A 17,231-nucleotide genomic window follows, 5' to 3' on the forward strand; every position below is an offset into this window, starting at 1 on the left:
ATGTGTATGATGTATTTTAGAACCACCTTGTATCTTTTCAGCTGCTAGCGACTGCAGTGGCTTCAGGCACCTTGAGAATGGCCGGACATTTTTCCGGTATAACGGACTGTACGTAACTTTCAGCTGTAACCCAGGCTTCAGGATGCACGGCCACCGCACCAGCAGCTGTGTGTCTGGCCAGTGGGCTAGATATCCACCACTGTGTGTCGGTCAGTCGTTACAGCCTGCGAATGACTAGAATCGACATACGCAAATGTAACTGTATGAGTTCAAGATTTTGTTAGAGATCCAAGTGGTAATATGGTATGAACATATATTAAATGAGACTAAAATTGAATAGCATTGATTATGAACTATTATTGCTGATCAGTGCATTATATTACTGTTTCATTGGCATAGTACACACAGACGCAAATAATTCATTATTAACAAGTACAGTACAGTGATACCTCGAGATACGAGTGCATTAACATACGAATTTTTTGAGATACGAGCTGTGATTTGACCAAATTTTTGCCTTGAGATACAAACAAATTTTTGAGATACGAGCATCTGAGCCGCCGCCGAAACAAAGATCCTCTACAACAACGTGTGCTCTGTTTCCCCCACCTCAGCTTCCCACATCTCACTCAATTAGTGTTTGTGTAGCTTGCTTTGTTATCACTTGTGTAAAGCTGTGCTCGTATTTTGTGCTTTTAATTTGCGTACAGTACAACTTTATCGCATTTAAAACCAATGGTCCTAAGAAAGTGAGTGTAAAGGACAATGCTGTGAAGATGTCTATTGAATTAAAATGGGAAATCATAGAAAAACATGACCAGGGTATTGAAGTTTATGTAGTGAAGTTATATACTGTATAGTGAAGTTTAGTTAAGTTGCATTTAAGTGTAAAGTCGCATTAAGAGTGTACAGTAGCGAGTAAGTGAACAAAAGTGAAAGTGTACGTAGGAGATGAAATTCCTCCTAACTCCTCCACCTGTTTACTCCTCCCTCAACCTCCGTGCACATCTTCCGTTAGCTCAAGTCGTCTGATTTCCAAGGGAAATAATCCACTTTATAGTAAAACCAGTTTATTTTTTTGAACATTCTCTTTTATTACTGTATGTTTTTATACAATATTGAGGAGTGGAATTTTTGCGAGCTGGAACGGATTAATGACATTTCAATTAATTTAAATGGGGAAAATTGCTTTGAGATACGAGCAAGGTCACGGAACGAATTAAACTCGTATCTCGAGGTATTACTGTAATATGTAATAATTAATAAGTAACTCAATGTGTTGGTGATAGAAGGTGCATGCCATAAGCTAATTTTATCATTTTATCTCAAAAAGCTAGTCCATTTATACCATCCACCTCTTTCACGGACATACATATGGTGTGTTAGTATATCAAGGATATAGTATGTTTTGTCGAAGTTGTTGATGTGATGTCTGATGGCTTGTTGTGATGTAGTATGTTTTGTTGTTTTATTTTGTCAGTCAGCTAAATTGTTTTGTCTGGTGCCTGCATTACCCTAGCTCCAGGTTGTACTAGTCCTGGCAAGCTCCTGCATGGCACGTCCATGATGTCACCTGATGGTTCGCTGATCCAATTCACTTGCAACACTGGGTTCAGGCTTTCAGGCTCACCATTGCTCTATTGCAAAGGCAAGAGCTGGAATGGCAGCACTCCTGTGTGTAAAGGTGAGATTATATATAGTCAACACAGCGCTAGCACTTAAACCAGGTATTTAACACATTCATGTTTCTAATGACAGTTTATAGCCACTTACCAAATAATTTTGTAATAGATTCATTCATGCAAGTCATTTAACAATTAACACAATCACTTCTGTTTTCAGAGTTAGACATCATGAACTTGTTCCAGCTGAAGCAAACATCCTTGTACAAACCTGGTATAGAGTTAAACCAAGACATGTCAGATCTGAAAAACCATTTTAATGCTGTTGCTATCACAGCTGCCAAAGAGACCTTTTTAAAATCTTCTCTGCTTGGGGCTTCTCAGCCCAAATTGCACTTGACTGGAAATTTGTCTAAGAAGTCACAGAAACAGCCAGACCTTCTAAAGAGACTGTGGCATGATCAAATCACTACGCAACAACCTGTACGACCTGGGGACACAATTATGAAACCGAATACCATGCAAGGGCCAACTAAACTTGCAAATCCCCTCAATCAACCGCTACTTCCTGCTACATTAGAGAACTCTCCAACAGTCTCAGCCACCACTTCGCTTCCTGCTACTTTATCAAAACCCACACGGTCAAGCATCTTGGCCAATTCAACTATAAGTGATCAGCAAGAACAAACATCCAAATTCCTACATCAAATGCTTTCTTCTGCACCCACAGGAGAAGATAATGGAGAAAACTCCCTGACTTTAACAACACCTACGCATCATGAAATTCCAATAACACCTATACGAGTCATTGATGTATCAAAAGAAATTAATTTGGACATGAGTCTAACAGTTGAGTTAAGCGATGCCAAAATGCACTCAAACACTCATGACACTGCTCCTACGGTGTCCACAGAAATCCTAAAGAATAGTGACATATCTAGTAACTTTATGGTCATAACTGAATCTTCCACTGATGAAAATATTTTACAGTCTTTACAGGTAACAGAAGAAGTGAGCACAGCTGTCTCTACAGTAAGCTCTCTTCACCTCGCAGGATCCAAAAATGAGCCACTTACACCAAAAGCTTTTCCAACAACTTTTATGACTACTTCCGGACCACTTGTTCCTTCAGGGATGCATGAGAAAGAATATTTCCTTTGGAGTACTTCAGCAACCAAAGAAGGATTGACGACAGCACTTAACCCTTTCGTACACTCGACTCCAGCTGTTACTACCAGAAAGCTTCACCAAAAACATTGGACAACGGGTAACATGACGGCAGCTCTGGAACATCCAGAGCCTCATAAACTTTTGGTTGACCAGATAGATGGAGAATTATCTTTCAGCTCTAGTCTTAAAAAAAGTTTGATCAGTAATCATGATCAGGAAAACACAATGGCTAAGAAAAGTGTGCTGGACCAGACAGTGGACTCTGCCACTGACAACACTTTCACAATTTCAGGGTTTGAAGTACACCACCAGAGTAAACGAAGACCAGTGTGTCCTTACCCTCCTTTACCTGCTCATGGAACGTTCTATTTCCATACAATACCCAACCCTGCTCCATTCCAATATAAGCATTACATACAATACGCCTGCTATGCTGGTTACACACTGGCCAATGGGGATGTGTACAGCTATTGCCTACAGGACGGGCAGTGGAGTGGGGTCACACCCATGTGTATCGGTAAGCTTCCATTTTTAAGAACTTACTTTGCTTAAGGCACAATCCAAGCTTATATTACACAAGCATTTTTTCATCATCGTTTATAGTAGGTTGCTTACATAAGCCTCTTTAGATTTATTCCTCTGCCAGGATAAAATATGAACTAAATCTCATAAAATGTGAAGATGTTTAACAAGGATTGTTGGTAGTTCACCTGGTTAAGGCTTTGGGTTGCTTATCAGAAGATTAAAGTGCAAGCCCCAAGCACTGCAAAGTTGGGCTCCTGAACCAAGGCCCTTAACTCCCTCTGCTCCACCGGCACTGTATGATGGCCGACCCTGTTGTTCTTCTATTTCTTTATTATATTATACCACCAACTAATCTGTATACATGGTCTTGTCACTGGGAATTGACATTATACCACAGCACCACATATGTAGCCTTTAGACACCAACATAGCTAAGGGTCACACATACAGTATACAGATACTTACTGAATGTTCTCTGTTACTGTGTCCAGCATGTCAGCGATGATGGGGTTTATGATTTCTACAACAGCTCTATCACAGATATATAGAGGTTCCACACAGCCTCTATATACATATTGGTGTAGTTTTTTTTTTTTTTTAGGTTTTTTTTATACTTATATAGTATAAAAGTTTACATAGTTCCTCTCTTTCTCTTCAAACTCCTTTTTCTCATGCATATTTCATAGATATATCGATAGAGAGACATATTTTATTGACCTTGAAAGGAAAATGAAGTTACAGCAGCAAAAAATGAAAAACAAATCCAGAACTACAAATATCCCTGAATAATAAATACACTGCTCAAAAAAATAAAATAAAGGGGTACTTTTTGAGTCTTATATCATCAGTAGAGCATTAAGTCAGTTAAACTTCTATAATCTCGTTGGTTGTTGATCAGTTTTTGCTGCTTTGGTGTTAATTATATTAACAACGGGTGCATGAGAAGGGCAACAATGAGACAACCTTAAAAAGGAATGGTTTTAAAGATGGATCCCACTGGCATTTTTTCCGTCCTCATCTTTTCTGACTGTTTTTCACAGGTTTTGCATTTGGCTAGGGTCAGTATCACTACTGGTAGCATGAGGTGATACCTGAACCCTACAGAGGTTACACGAGCAGTCCAACTGTTCCAGGATGGCACATAAATACGTGCCATTGCCAGAAGGTTTGCTGTGTTTCCCAGCACAGTCTTAAAAGCATGGAGGAGATTCCAGGAGACAGACAGTTACTCTAGGAGAGCTGGACAGGGCCGAAGAGGGTCCTTAACACATCAGCAGGACTAATATTTGCTCCTTTGTGAAAGGAGGAACAGTATGAGCTCTGCCAGACCTCCAGTAGGCCACTAGTGTGAATATCTCTGACCAAACAATCAGAAACAGACTTCATCAGGGTGACTTTAGTGCCTGCCATCCTTTAGTGGGCCCTGTGTTAAATGCCTGGCACCATTGAGCACGATTAGCATTTGCCATGAAACCTGTGTTCCTTCTGGTACACGACAATGCCTGGCGTCATGTGTCGAGAGTATTGAGGAATGGAAGAAATTGATACCATTGACTGGCCCCCATCTAATACTGTATATATCTAAATCTAATAGAACACCTCCGGGACTTTGTTTCAGTCTAGCGGCCAATGCTGTCAGGTTGCACTTCGGACTGTCCAGGAGCTCAGAGATGCTCTGGTCCAGATCTGGGAAGGAGATACCCCAGGAAACCACAGGATGTTGTCAGGCATGCATACAAGCACATGAGGGCCATACAATCTACTGTGCAACATTCTGAGTTGCTTCAATGAGATTTAAGCAAAATGGACTAGACTGCCACATCATTTTTTACTTTGATTTTCAGGGTGTCTTTGAATTCAGCCCTCTGTAGGTTGATAGTTTTCAATTCCATCAGATGTTGTGGCAGCCTTTTGTTCCTAACGCATTGCCCAGTCCATATCAGTATAGATATCCAACATGATTTTTTCCCCCATTGAGATCTGATTTGTTTTCAAATGTTCCCTTTTTTTTTTGAGCTGTGTAGATAAGATAGGGGGGCACGGTGGATTAGTGGTTAGCACGTTCGCCTCACACCTCCAGGGTTGGGGATTCGATTTCCGCCTCCGCCTTGTGTGTGTGGAGTTTGCATGTTCTCCCCCTGCCTCGGGGTTTCCTCCGGGTACTCGGGTTTCCTCCCCCGTTCCAAAGACATGCATGGTAGGTTGATTGGCATCTCTGGAAAATTGTCCATAGTGTGTGAGTGTATGAGTGAATGAGAGTGTGTGTGTGCCCTGCGATGGGTTGGCACTCTGTCCAGGGTGTATCCTGCCTTGATGCCCGATGATGCCTGAGATAGGCACAGGCTCCCCGTGACCCGAGAAGTTCAGATAAGCGGTAGAAAATGAATGAATGTAGATAAGATAAGATATACCTTTATTCGTCCCACAATGGGAAAATTTCACTGTTACAGCAGCAAAGAGTAAGAAAATGCAAATATATAAAAAGAATAGAGACATAATATAATATACAGTATATACAAAACATAATGTATAAACAGAGACCACAGATATGTTCAGTATTCAAAAAGATCAAGAAATAAAACAAAACAAATGAAAAAGAAGCAGTTTTCCATGAGGGCGTGCAGTTTGTTCAGTGACCATCGCATGGCTATTACTGTAAGTTTTGCTTGTTCTGATCAGTCATCAGTGTATTTAGTGTCTAGGATAATAAATAATGCACCATATAACACAATTTAAGGATGTACCCATCTTTAAAACTCACTCAAATGGAAGATCTGGAAATCTAGTGACAGACACATAAATAAAAATGCAAACGAAGTTTTTTTTTTTAATTTAAATAGTCCTGTTGATACCCATAGACTTCATATAAAGTCATGTCAAAGTAATTGAAGCAAGACGTAAAGCGTATTCCCAACACAGTCTTCCGCAATTATATTTTTCAAATGACTGTATCATCTTTTTACCCTCCTAGTTTTTTCCCCAGTCCTGAATCTCTGGTGTAATAATGTACATGAGCATTTATTAATGTAACACTTTTCTTAACCTTGGTTTATTCAGTATTCAGTGCTGATGCTTAGAGTAAACGTGTGTGAAAGCCAGTCGAAATCTCTCTAACCTGCTAAATTCATTGTGACTGAATTCCAGACTGTACATCAGACTAACTTGTGATTATTTTGTGAATACCCTGGGCTTTCGCTCTGCTGAGTTCATTATCTTTCTCCTGATGCAGATCTTGCATACATCTGCTTATTGCCTTGTGAGAAAAGGACAGGAGACGTATCCGAGTTTGCTGAGCTTCATATGTATACAGAATAGAGTTGTAGCTAGAGAAACATGAACTGGTTCTGGGTTTTTTTCTGAAGTGTCTAAATCCTCCTTACAGTATAATCTCCGAGGGTAAATAAATTAGCCTGGCGCAGATCGAGACCGGATCTTTATGGAAATAAATCATTTCAGGAAGCAGAGAACATCCTCTTTTTTTTAGTTTAAATATGAGGATAATGACAGACCTTTTTTTTTCATGGCTGTTAGATTGATAAAATGAATGTTCTATTTTGAAGCAGGTGTATTGTCTATATTTCTGGCCCACAGGGTTAACTGCATGTTCTGTGAACAATGGCGGCTGCTCTCAAGTGTGCCAGGTGAATGCACACAATCACAATCATGCTGAGTGTCGCTGCCAGCCTGGCTTCCTGCTGCTGGGGGACCAAAGGACATGTCGAGGTCAGAGATCCATGTTTATTCCAGAGCACATTTTTTCCTGTAGAAAAGTCCAGGGATGTGATCTGATTCTGGGGAAAAAAGAAGTCTCTTGCTTTACCCATAACAACAGTAATGACTCAAGCAGTTAAGGCTCTGGGTTGTTGAGGATCCCTGAGGATCAGGGTTCAAGCCTCAACACTGCTAAGCTGTCACTGTTGGGCCCTTGAACAGGACCCTTAACCCTCTCTACTCCAGTGGTGCTGTATTATGGCTGACCCTGTGCTCTGACCCCAACATTGGCATATGTGAAGAAAGAATTTCACTGTGCCGTAAAGTCTATGTGACATAATGAAGGCTTCTGTTCTATTCAAATGAGTATATTTTAGAATGGGATGAGTACATAACAGTATTTATCATTTCAGCAAAAATTCTACAATATTTAAGTTAGATTATTCACCGAAGCACTATTAAGCGTCTTGAGGTAGCATGTAAGACCATCAACAACAGCAGAAGGTAAACTCATGAAGCTCATACTGCTTCCTCTCATTTGTTTCATTCATATCGCAGACGCCGTGGTTCTGTGACAAAAACTTACCGCTGGTCACCGTAAATCTTTATGTATACGTATCTGTCAGCGAAACAGCCGGGACATCTGGATTTCGTACTAAATGCCTTTTAAATTCATGTTCTGTCACTTTTTCTTAAGAGTTTCCCTAAGGCTGTGAATTCTTGTCCCACAGCAGGGTGTTATTGTAATGAGGGCGAGCCACAGCAGGTAAAGGACATTCTTTACTGCCCTCGTTGTTACCCACTTTACTATAAACTTTTTCCTGGTTTTCATTTTTTATTTTTTTTCACATTTCTCAGCTTCAAATATGACTGGTGATACCATCTGATTATGTAAAAATAAATAAATAAATAAATAAATAAATAAATAAATAAATAAGTAAATAAATATGTAAATAATTATGAATTATGACATAAACAAGGAGACCTTAGTGTCTATCTCATGACCTCTTTCTCAGTATATTGTGCACGAGTTGTTAAGATCTCTGAGTCATGACACACTGGGACACTGATGACTCAAATTCCAGTAACTTTCTTATTTACTCATCAGTCACCGTTAAAAATCCAAGCGGTCAAATATTTATATATTGCTGCTTCAAGACGGATTGTTGTCGGGTGAAATAAACTGCACAAAAAAAGCGCTAACCTAAGTAATCATTTAATGAAAAAAAGCTAATTACGTTTGTAGACAAAGCTACCCTCTGCTACTCTACTAAACATATACAGCACAGTAACGTTGGTCATTTATAGCGAGCAGAGAGGGTTTGATGCAGAAAACATCCTCTAGGTTCTTCATACGCTTGTGGCATGCTATAGTGCAGAGCAGAACATTAGAGCAGCTTGGTTTTCACTTACTAAGATGATCATATTTCCATGTGGGAATTATACAAGGAAATGTTTATTACTTTTCTACAATCCTTTCTGTCTGAAATAAGCAGCACAAACATGTCTTTATTTCATCGCTGAACGGTCATCCATATGATATACTGTAACATCCCCTCTTTAATCCGCTGCAGACATGTAGTGCGTGTCTGTGTTTCTGCAAACAGCATGCGTCTGTGTGGTTTGTAGATCTGGACGAGTGTGTGGAGGGTCTTCATGAGTGCCAGCAGGTCTGTGAAAACACCTTTGGCTCATACAGGTGCAGCTGCAGGCTTGGATTCCAGCTTTCAACCGACAGGATGTCCTGCACCGGTGAGACACACACACACACACACACACACACACACACACACACACACACACACACACACACACACACACACACACACACACACACGGTACAAAGCATAAAATCATATAGATACAGGTCTTCAGTTAATAATAATTTTTTTTTTAAAAATAAAATCACAACAGGAAAAAGTTCATTATATTAAATATTCAAACCAGCCCATCTGGTTCCAGCAACCATGCCACTGCTCCAGTAACAGACATCAGACTGCGATCTGATGTTTGATGTTAATGATGTAAAGCTCTTGCTCTGCATCTGCATGATTGTTTTGCCACGTGACAGACTGTTTGGATAACTGCATTAATAGACAGAAGTATAATGCGATATAATCAGATTACAAGGAAGCCATGTTGTTCCATCCATCAGCTGGATTCTGTGACTCGTATCTCTCTGTTCCAGATGTGAACGAGTGTGTGCTGCCTGCTGGCTTGGCTCATTGTGTGTTTGGCTGCGTTAACACACCAGGTAGTTTTTACTGTCTCTGTCCTGCTGGGTATAGCACGAACGTCACAGACGGCCATTGTGAAGGTCAGTCATGATAAATTAATTAACTCATATCTCTAATTTCATGGAATTTAAATATGTATAATGACAGGTTGAGATTTTCTTGAGTTTGTCTTGATTGTACAGATACAGATGAATGCATGGAGAACTCGGGTCTCGGACCATGTGCGAACGCGTGTGTGAACACACCAGGTTCTTTCCACTGTGTCTGTTCAAACGGATATCAGCTCGCTGGGGATGGGATGAGCTGCGTTCCCGAGTGTCCACCAGGATACCGCAGAAAACGTCCTGACCCGCTGGTAGGAAATTCAACCTCGCTGCCGTGCGTCGGTAGGTGCACCAGTCGTTTATAAGAGAAATGGAATTTATTTCAATGTCTAAAGTTGCATTAAAGCAAATTATGTTATAAAAAATGTTATACAGAAAAAATATTCATTTCGATTTGGTCAAAATATAGCGAAACTTTATGAATCAGTATTTAGAGCAACTGTACCGAACATTAGTGGTGAAGGATTTGATGTACTGTAATCTACCTGAAAATTTAGTGATTTTACAGAACATACATTAGCTAGAAATTACAATAAAAGTGTTGCACTGCGTTTGATTGTGTATATGACAGGTGCAATTCGAATTTGAATCATTTATGCGAATAGAATTTAAAATATTAATACTGTATTGTTTATTAAAGCATTATTTTGATATATACCCACCGCTTTGTCATGTTCAGGGTTCAAAGGAAAAAGTCTCATGCCCCATAGATAACATCAATTTTTATCTTTAATAATTGTTCATGATTGAACCCTAGAGATAACACAACACGGTAATATAACACCATCAATTGGCAAAAGATATGTTCTGTCTTAACAAAAATGTATTTCTTGGAATACCAGTTGGAAGATCAATAGATTTAATCCCAAACCATGCTTTCTTGGTGGGATGGATGACATCACAGGCATTTATGAGCATATGAATGTGCAAAAAGGAAGAACATTTTTAATTCTGCTGGCACATAAATCATAGTAGAAATTTGATCGTATAAAAATGTTATAACCCTTATAAATGTACATGTATCCATTAGGTTGGTCTTTGTTTATTTCAGATATTAACGAGTGTGAAGCGATGGAGCAAATGCAACAGCACCAGCAGCACAAGTGTGAATGGAAGTGTGTTAACTTGCCAGGCACACACCGCTGCATCTGTCCACGTGGATACACACAGCATCCAAATGGATACCAGTGCAAAGGTCGGTCTATATAAGAGAATGGAGAAATTTCCAGAAATATCCAAAATAATTTGCCTATCCTGTGAATTTTTCTTTTTTTTTCCAGATATTAATGAATGTACAGTGAGGAATGCTGGCTGCTCCCACATTTGCCTGAACCACAGAGGTGGCTACAGATGCGCTTGTCCTGAAAATTACCGGGTCTCTTCTTACAGCAGGAAGAAATGCCAGCCAGTTTAACCTAGACAACGGCAGTACCACTCTTTACCTACTCAACACCTTGTCATGTACGTGTAAGATATTAATTCACTCATTTTCTACCGCTTATCCGAACTCTCGGGTCACGGGGAGCCTGTGCCTATCTCAGGCGTCTTTGGGCATCAATGCAGGATACACCCTGGACAGAGTGCCAACCCATCGCAGGGCACACACACACTCTCATTCACTCACACACTACGGACAATTTTCCAGAGGTGCCAATCAACCTACCATGCATGACTTTGAACCGTGGGGAGGAAACCGGAGTACCCGGAGGAAACCCCAGAGGCACGGGGAGAACATGCAAACTCCACTCACACAAGATGGAGACGGGAATCGAACCTTGACCCTGGAGGTGTGAGGCAAACTAGTGCTAACCACTAAGCCACCGTGACCCCTCGTGTAAGATATGATGTGATTAAAGATTTTTCTATAGAATTTTAAAAATAGAAAAAGGTGGTTATTTCCTCTTCTACTAAAGACAACTCCAATGTGTCTGGAAGTATATTTGTATATTTGTACAATGATTAGTATATTGTTCGTGATCATTGACCAGAAAAAAAAAAAAACTAAAGCCATCTTTTCAGAACACTTTTTTTAATATATAACAACATATTTACAAATATTTAACATTCGACACTATGTAGTTAAGAGATGTTCCTACAGGTGTCTCTATTTAACAAATTTTTTGACATAAATATAATTTCAACATGACTCCCCTTTGCCCATAACTACAGTAAGAATAAAGTAGCTCGACAGGCTACAAAGTCAGCTGCAAAGTGTTGTCTCTCTTTTTTTTCTCTCTCTCAACTTTATAATACAAAAATACCATTGTCCCAACACAATATTAATAGCAAATCTATAGCTTAAGTTTCATCACAACACGCACGGAAGCTCGCATGTCTGCTTGATGGACATTCATTAGGACAAAAACAGGTGTTGGTCCTGGAAGCCAAATCCCTTTTACATTGTGGAGTGCAATTCTTAAAACAGGACGGATGGAATAAGAGCAAGACATGAAAACAGTAGTTGGTCACATAATTTTTCCAGTTTCTTCAGGGAAAAGGGAGATTAACAACAAAAGGAAATTCAGTGTGTATTCCACAATTTGAGTTTATTCACAAAGGATGAGGGACTAATGATGAGTGTTATGTTAACGACACATTTTTTTAGGTACTCGGTCTATAGAGCTTTCTGTGAAATCAGGTGTAGAATAAATCTATGTTAATTCTCCAGTTAAATGGGCAAGGCTTATACCCCCTCTACCTTAATTACCCATGTTCGGTCGGTGATCAAGGTCATCTTCATTTTCCATTGGCAAGGGCCAGTGCAATAGTAGCTTTAATGGAGTCAGGTACCGGACTAGGTGCAATTACTATCATAATCATATCATTACCGTATTAATTGTACTAACGTCTTTAGCCAATGCCAGTACCAGAACAATACCTACAGAACCATTACTTTATCAGATACAATGTTGATACGTTCACCTCAGTTTCCAGGCACAGGGACATAAGCTTCATAGGACCTCTTCTTTCATGAAGGTAATGATATCAAAGGTTCCTTCCTTGCACAAGGTTAAGTAATCAAAAGGTACTATAAGCCTGCTACCTGACTCAGGCAAAGGTACTACTGGTACTATCTATTGCTAGTGGAAATGAAGATGCTGTTCAAACCTCAACAAACCCAAGCATCAGTGTTGGACCCTCGAGGAAAGACCTTAACCCCCATGACCCCAACTTCCTATCAAGCACAGCAAAGAATTTAATTGTACTATAATGTATATTGACTTGAATTGTGTCAGGGGATACAGTACAAGGACAGGGTCTACAGCATAATTTCCTTAGCCAGTGACAGGGGTCTGGGCTATAGCACCTTAGGTAGATTGGGACAGGGTCAGGCTCTATAGCATCATTTCCTTAACCAGTTACAGGGGTCTGGGCTATAGCACCTTTACCTTAGGTGCTCCAGGACAAGTTTGGGGTCTACAGCAACATTTCCTTAGCCAGTTACAAAGCTCTCAACATTAGCACCTTAGGTAGATTGGGACAGAGTCTGGATTTTTAGCATAATTTCCTTAGCCAGTTAAAGGGGTCTGGTCTAGAGCACTTTTAGCATAGGTACTACGGTACATGGATAGGGTTTATACCATTGTTCTGTACCCATGGAATTGGGTCTGGCCCTTTAGAACCTGGTTCAGTCTGGTATAGGGTCTCAGACAGTGCTAGTTACTTGATGCTGATATAAGGCTTCTACAGACCCTTCAGTTTGCAAGGTAGCAGGTTGGGGACCACGGCATTTTTACCTCACTCTTGATGATTCAAGAGGACTGGGATGGACCTGTAGCACCTTTATATCAGGCCATGTCCACACTAATCCGGATATATTTGAAAACGGAGTTTACATCTAAAAACGCTGCGCGTCCACTTTATCGTTTTCAAACGTTTTCCAAAAGTTGCTCATGCACACTGAAACGTATGAAACTGCTTACATCTCCCTACTGCACATGAGTAAAGCTTTGACCTGTGTCATTTCCGCTAGGCGTTTATTCCTTTTCGACTGCATCACATGACTAAAAATGTGTCATAGTATTCAAAAGCCTCAGTCTTCACAGTCCACTAAGACGCGAAGATGGCGTTTTCAAATTTATCCGCTTTGGAGAGCGTCTTCCAACACCTACGTTTTCGTTGACTTAAAATGCTGTCTCAGTGTGGATGAAAAATATACGTTTTCAAACAAAAACATATTAGTGTGGACATTGCCTCAGTTAGTTACGTAGGTGCATTTACCTTAGTTATCCAGTGAGACACTTTAAAAAAAAAAAAAGGTTGAAATGTGGTACAAGAGCCTCATAAAATTCTACCGACATGCATTAGGTAACAAAATTTACATGGGGTAAAATATAATGTAGATTTAAATGACATCATTGTTTGACTTATATCCTTTGATAAAAGAATTAATTTCATGCCAAAGCAGTCAGCCTGATCTGGTGTGTCATAAGTAAATGTTACAGCAAAAAAAAAGTCTTGCTAACAAGGAACATTATCACATTATTTTTCACATTATTTCGAACACTGTATACAGTAGTTAAACCCTTAGCTGCTGTCCTAAACCATGATATGAATTTAACAGATATTCAAGACCTAAATCGAAAGTGTGCATGTCGGTGTTAGATTCAAAACATCAGAGCAATGGACAGAAGCAGACAACTTGAATTTCACTGGTCAGAAATAGCAGGGATTTAGAAAGACATGAAATGAAATGGTGAAATGTGGGAAGGACATAGGCCTCTTTTTTTTTTTACTCTTTAATTAAAAAAAAAAATCATAAATAGCATTGAACAGAGGAAAGTGATCCAAGGGTTTGTTCCAGGTTGGCTCATTTCAGTGTATGGCACTACAAGAAGCAACTTTCTATTGTCTTTTAGTTCTGTTCAGTTTTGCCTCCACCCTGAAAGTTTATCACTGTTAAAAAGTTAATGCTTATACAACACCCTGATGCATTTGTCTTTCTAGTAAATCCCCTCAAGTGGTCATTTGTTCTAAAGTGCAAATAGTGCTTTTGTCGCCTGTGTTCCAATTTGCAGGGGTCATGTATGCAGCCATCCACCAGGAGGTGACAGAGGGACAGTTGTAGTCGCTAAGGAATCCAGGACATGGTAGCTCTTTATTCCTCTGTTGTGCATGCGGTCAGCTCCGGCAGCTCCAGCGGCTTCACTATCTCTTCGTTATACACTCTCAGAATGGCTTCACATACAAACCGATACTGACTCTGTAAAGGTAGTAAAATGGAGTGAAAACTGGAGGCCAGATGTCAAATATTATTAGACTGGCTTTAACTTTACATATTTCTGTTCCACAAGTTATTTGTTCTTTTCACCATTAGATCTTTTCGAGTATATAAGTTCATAACACAAATGTATTTTTATTAGGTTATAATATAGTGGGATAACAATAAAAAAATAACAATACTATAATATAATAAGAAGTAAGAAATTAAACACTTGGAGTTTGCTGTTAAAAAAAAAGATCGAGTAATGGTGTGGCACGAAGCTACTGTTATCATCCTGTAAAAGCGGTTCAGACGGTTTCGTATTTCTCTTCTACTGCTGCGATTTGGTGCTGATTAGAATTTTCAATTTATTAAGTACAAAATGTTCTACTTTTTAGCTGTTCATCCATTAAAACGTTCCTGTTTGCTCTTATCTAATTGCAGAATATATAAACCAAAAGCTTAACCATGTATAAAATTACCGTCCTGACTTATTTGTGAAATATCAACACCGTCATACATGTGTCTGTGAAATAGCCGGCAAAACAGAAACAACTGAGATTAGATCGACTGTAAACCAACGTCTGACCAATCGTAATGGAGAGTCGAGAACAATGCCTGGATCTTCTTGAGCAGAAAAAAAAGCTTCACTACTCACTGCAGTTTGAATCATCATGGCTCGCTGGTCTCTCATGGTCCGGACGATGTCTAACGGATATACGTCTTGACTCCGCTCGATCAGACACATCGCTGTCTCCATGGTGATCAGAACCCCTGTGCGACCAATCCCAGCGCTGCCAGGGGGATGGGTAGGAGGAGGAGGAGAGGAAGGGCAATGGATCAGTCAAGGACAGGCTGAGCTCACACTGAGCACTGATTATCATGTACTGACATCATAGAAACAGGTTTCTTTTATATATATTAAAAAAAAAAAGGTTTTTCAAAGTAACACAAAAATGTTTACTGAAATAAGGTCATGTGCTTTATTTAAAAAAAAAGTGTAATATTTATAATTTTAATTACATGGTGTTCAGTATCTTCCAGAATTATATTTTATTATCCTGAATATCACAGATTGACTGTTGTTTGAAAATGTTGCAGTATCCGGGTTGTGCAGTGGTGTGAAAAAGTGTTTGCCCCCTTCCTGTTTTTTTTTTTTTTTGCATGTCCAGTAGTGTTTCAGATTGTCAAACAAATGTAAATATTAGTCAGAGATGACACGAGCAAACACAACATGCAGTTTTTAAATGAAGGTTTATATTATTAAGGGAAAACGATTTTTTGGTAGACAGCAGAATTCACGGCTCCATTTATCACAGCAAGTCTTCCAGGTCCTGAAGCAGCAAAACAGCCCCAGATCATCATACAACCACCACCATATTTTACTGTTGGTGTGATGTTCTTTTTCTGAAATGCAGTTTTACTTTTACGCCAGATGTAATGGAACACACACCTTCCAAAAAGTTCAACTTTTGTCTCGTCAGTCCACAGAGTATTTATCCAAAAGTTTTGTGGATCATCAAGATGTTTTCTGGCAAAACTGAGACGAGTCTTTATGTCCTTTTTGGTCAGCGGCGGTTTTTGTCTTGGATCTCTGCCCTGCAGGCCATTTTTCAGAGTCTCTCTCTTATGGTGGAGTGATGAACACTGACCTTAACTGAGGCAAGTGAGGCCTGCAGTTCTTTGGATATTGTTGTGGGGTCTTTTGTGATATCTTGGATGTGTCGTCGCTGCACTCTTGGGATAATTTTGGTCAGTCGGCCACTCCTGGGAAGGTTCACCACTGTTCCATGTTTTCACCATTTGTGTATATATAACGGCTCTCACTGTGGTTCGCTGGAGTCCCAAAGCGTTTAGGAACAAATGGCTTTATAACCTTTTCCAGACTGGTAGATCTCAATTACTGTCTTTCTCATTTGTTCCTGAATTTCTTTGGATTTTTGCATGGTGTGTAGCTACTGGGCCTTTTTACACCTGGTCACTTCATGTCTTTTCTCGGATCCGATAGCTATCTGATTTGTTAAAATTTACACTAGGCCACATCTTTTCAAACTTGTCGAATCGGAATTCCACAAGGCTCAATTTTAGGCCCTTTGCTTTTTAGTTTATATATAAATGATCTTCCATACAGTTGCAAGAAAGCCAAATGTATGCAGATGACACAATTATATATAGCTCAGCAAAAACTCCTTAGATTGCAGCTGAAATGCTTTCAAAAGAATTGGATGGTGCATCACAGTGGCTCCGAAACAATCATCTGACATGGAATTTCAATAAAACGAAAGCTCAATAAACATTTTAGAATAAAGATTGATGATTAGGAGATAGTTGAGGTACATGAATTTAAATTTCTAGGGGTTACATTAGATTCTCATCTTAAGTGTGTTAGTCATGTAAAGAGGCTGTGTAGAATTGTCAAGACTAATTTAAACTGCTTTCGATTAATAAGACAATACATACCCATTAAGGCAGCACAGCAATTTATGCATTCTATGATATTTTCTCATCTATCATATTGCATCACTGTTTGGGGTCAGGCCAATCAAACAACAGTTACACCTATAAGGTCATTATATAAACAGGCGTTAAAAGTAATGGACCAAAAACCTTTAAGATGGCACCATTGTATCATTCTAAGGAAGCATAATATATTGAGTTCA

General features: G+C 39.5%; 3 protein-coding genes across 5 annotated transcripts in view; 2 read left to right on the forward strand and 1 right to left on the reverse strand.

Annotated features, from left to right (window-relative positions):
- The window catches only part of si:dkey-163f14.6, an 8,522-nt gene extending 920 nt beyond the window's left edge, over window positions 1-7,602 (forward strand). Inside the window, exons 2-6 of the mRNA XM_047822477.1 lie at window positions 42-209; window positions 1,520-1,684; window positions 1,843-3,309; window positions 6,908-7,039; window positions 7,586-7,602. Of these exons, the coding sequence (XP_047678433.1) occupies window positions 42-209; window positions 1,520-1,684; window positions 1,843-3,309; window positions 6,908-7,039; window positions 7,586-7,602 (1,949 nt within the window). The remainder of the gene's footprint in view (window positions 1-41; window positions 210-1,519; window positions 1,685-1,842; window positions 3,310-6,907; window positions 7,040-7,585) is intronic.
- LOC113657049 (fibulin-1-like) lies at window positions 6,629-10,962 on the forward strand. Of its 3 annotated transcripts, XM_047821457.1 has the most exons (6): window positions 6,629-7,039; window positions 8,657-8,779; window positions 9,216-9,344; window positions 9,447-9,650; window positions 10,420-10,563; window positions 10,649-10,962. In XM_047821457.1, exons 2-6 carry the CDS (start codon window positions 8,767-8,769, stop codon window positions 10,780-10,782), a joined length of 624 nt encoding a protein of 207 aa, XP_047677413.1. In that variant the 5' UTR covers window positions 6,629-7,039; window positions 8,657-8,766; the 3' UTR covers window positions 10,783-10,962. The 3 variants fall into 3 exon arrangements, with proteins under 3 accessions (XP_047677413.1, XP_027024388.2, XP_047677408.1); XM_027168587.2 differs by lacking the exon at window positions 6,629-7,039 and having other exon boundaries at window positions 8,390-8,779; XM_047821452.1 differs by lacking the exons at window positions 6,629-7,039; window positions 8,657-8,779 and having other exon boundaries at window positions 9,010-9,344.
- A 418-nt stretch (window positions 10,963-11,380) lies between these two features.
- ptpn4b (protein tyrosine phosphatase non-receptor type 4b) overlaps window positions 11,381-17,231 on the reverse strand; it is a 42,438-nt gene continuing 36,587 nt past the window's right edge. Inside the window, exons 26-27 of the mRNA XM_027168548.2 lie at window positions 15,230-15,365; window positions 11,381-14,571 (exon numbers count right to left, since the gene is read on the reverse strand). Coding sequence (XP_027024349.2) covers window positions 14,467-14,571; window positions 15,230-15,365 — 241 coding nt within the window. The 3' untranslated portion in view covers window positions 11,381-14,466. The remainder of the gene's footprint in view (window positions 14,572-15,229; window positions 15,366-17,231) is intronic.

This window comes from Tachysurus fulvidraco, chromosome 1, assembly GCF_022655615.1.
Source record: "Tachysurus fulvidraco isolate hzauxx_2018 chromosome 1, HZAU_PFXX_2.0, whole genome shotgun sequence".
Classification (NCBI taxonomy): Eukaryota; Metazoa; Chordata; class Actinopteri; order Siluriformes; family Bagridae; genus Tachysurus; species Tachysurus fulvidraco.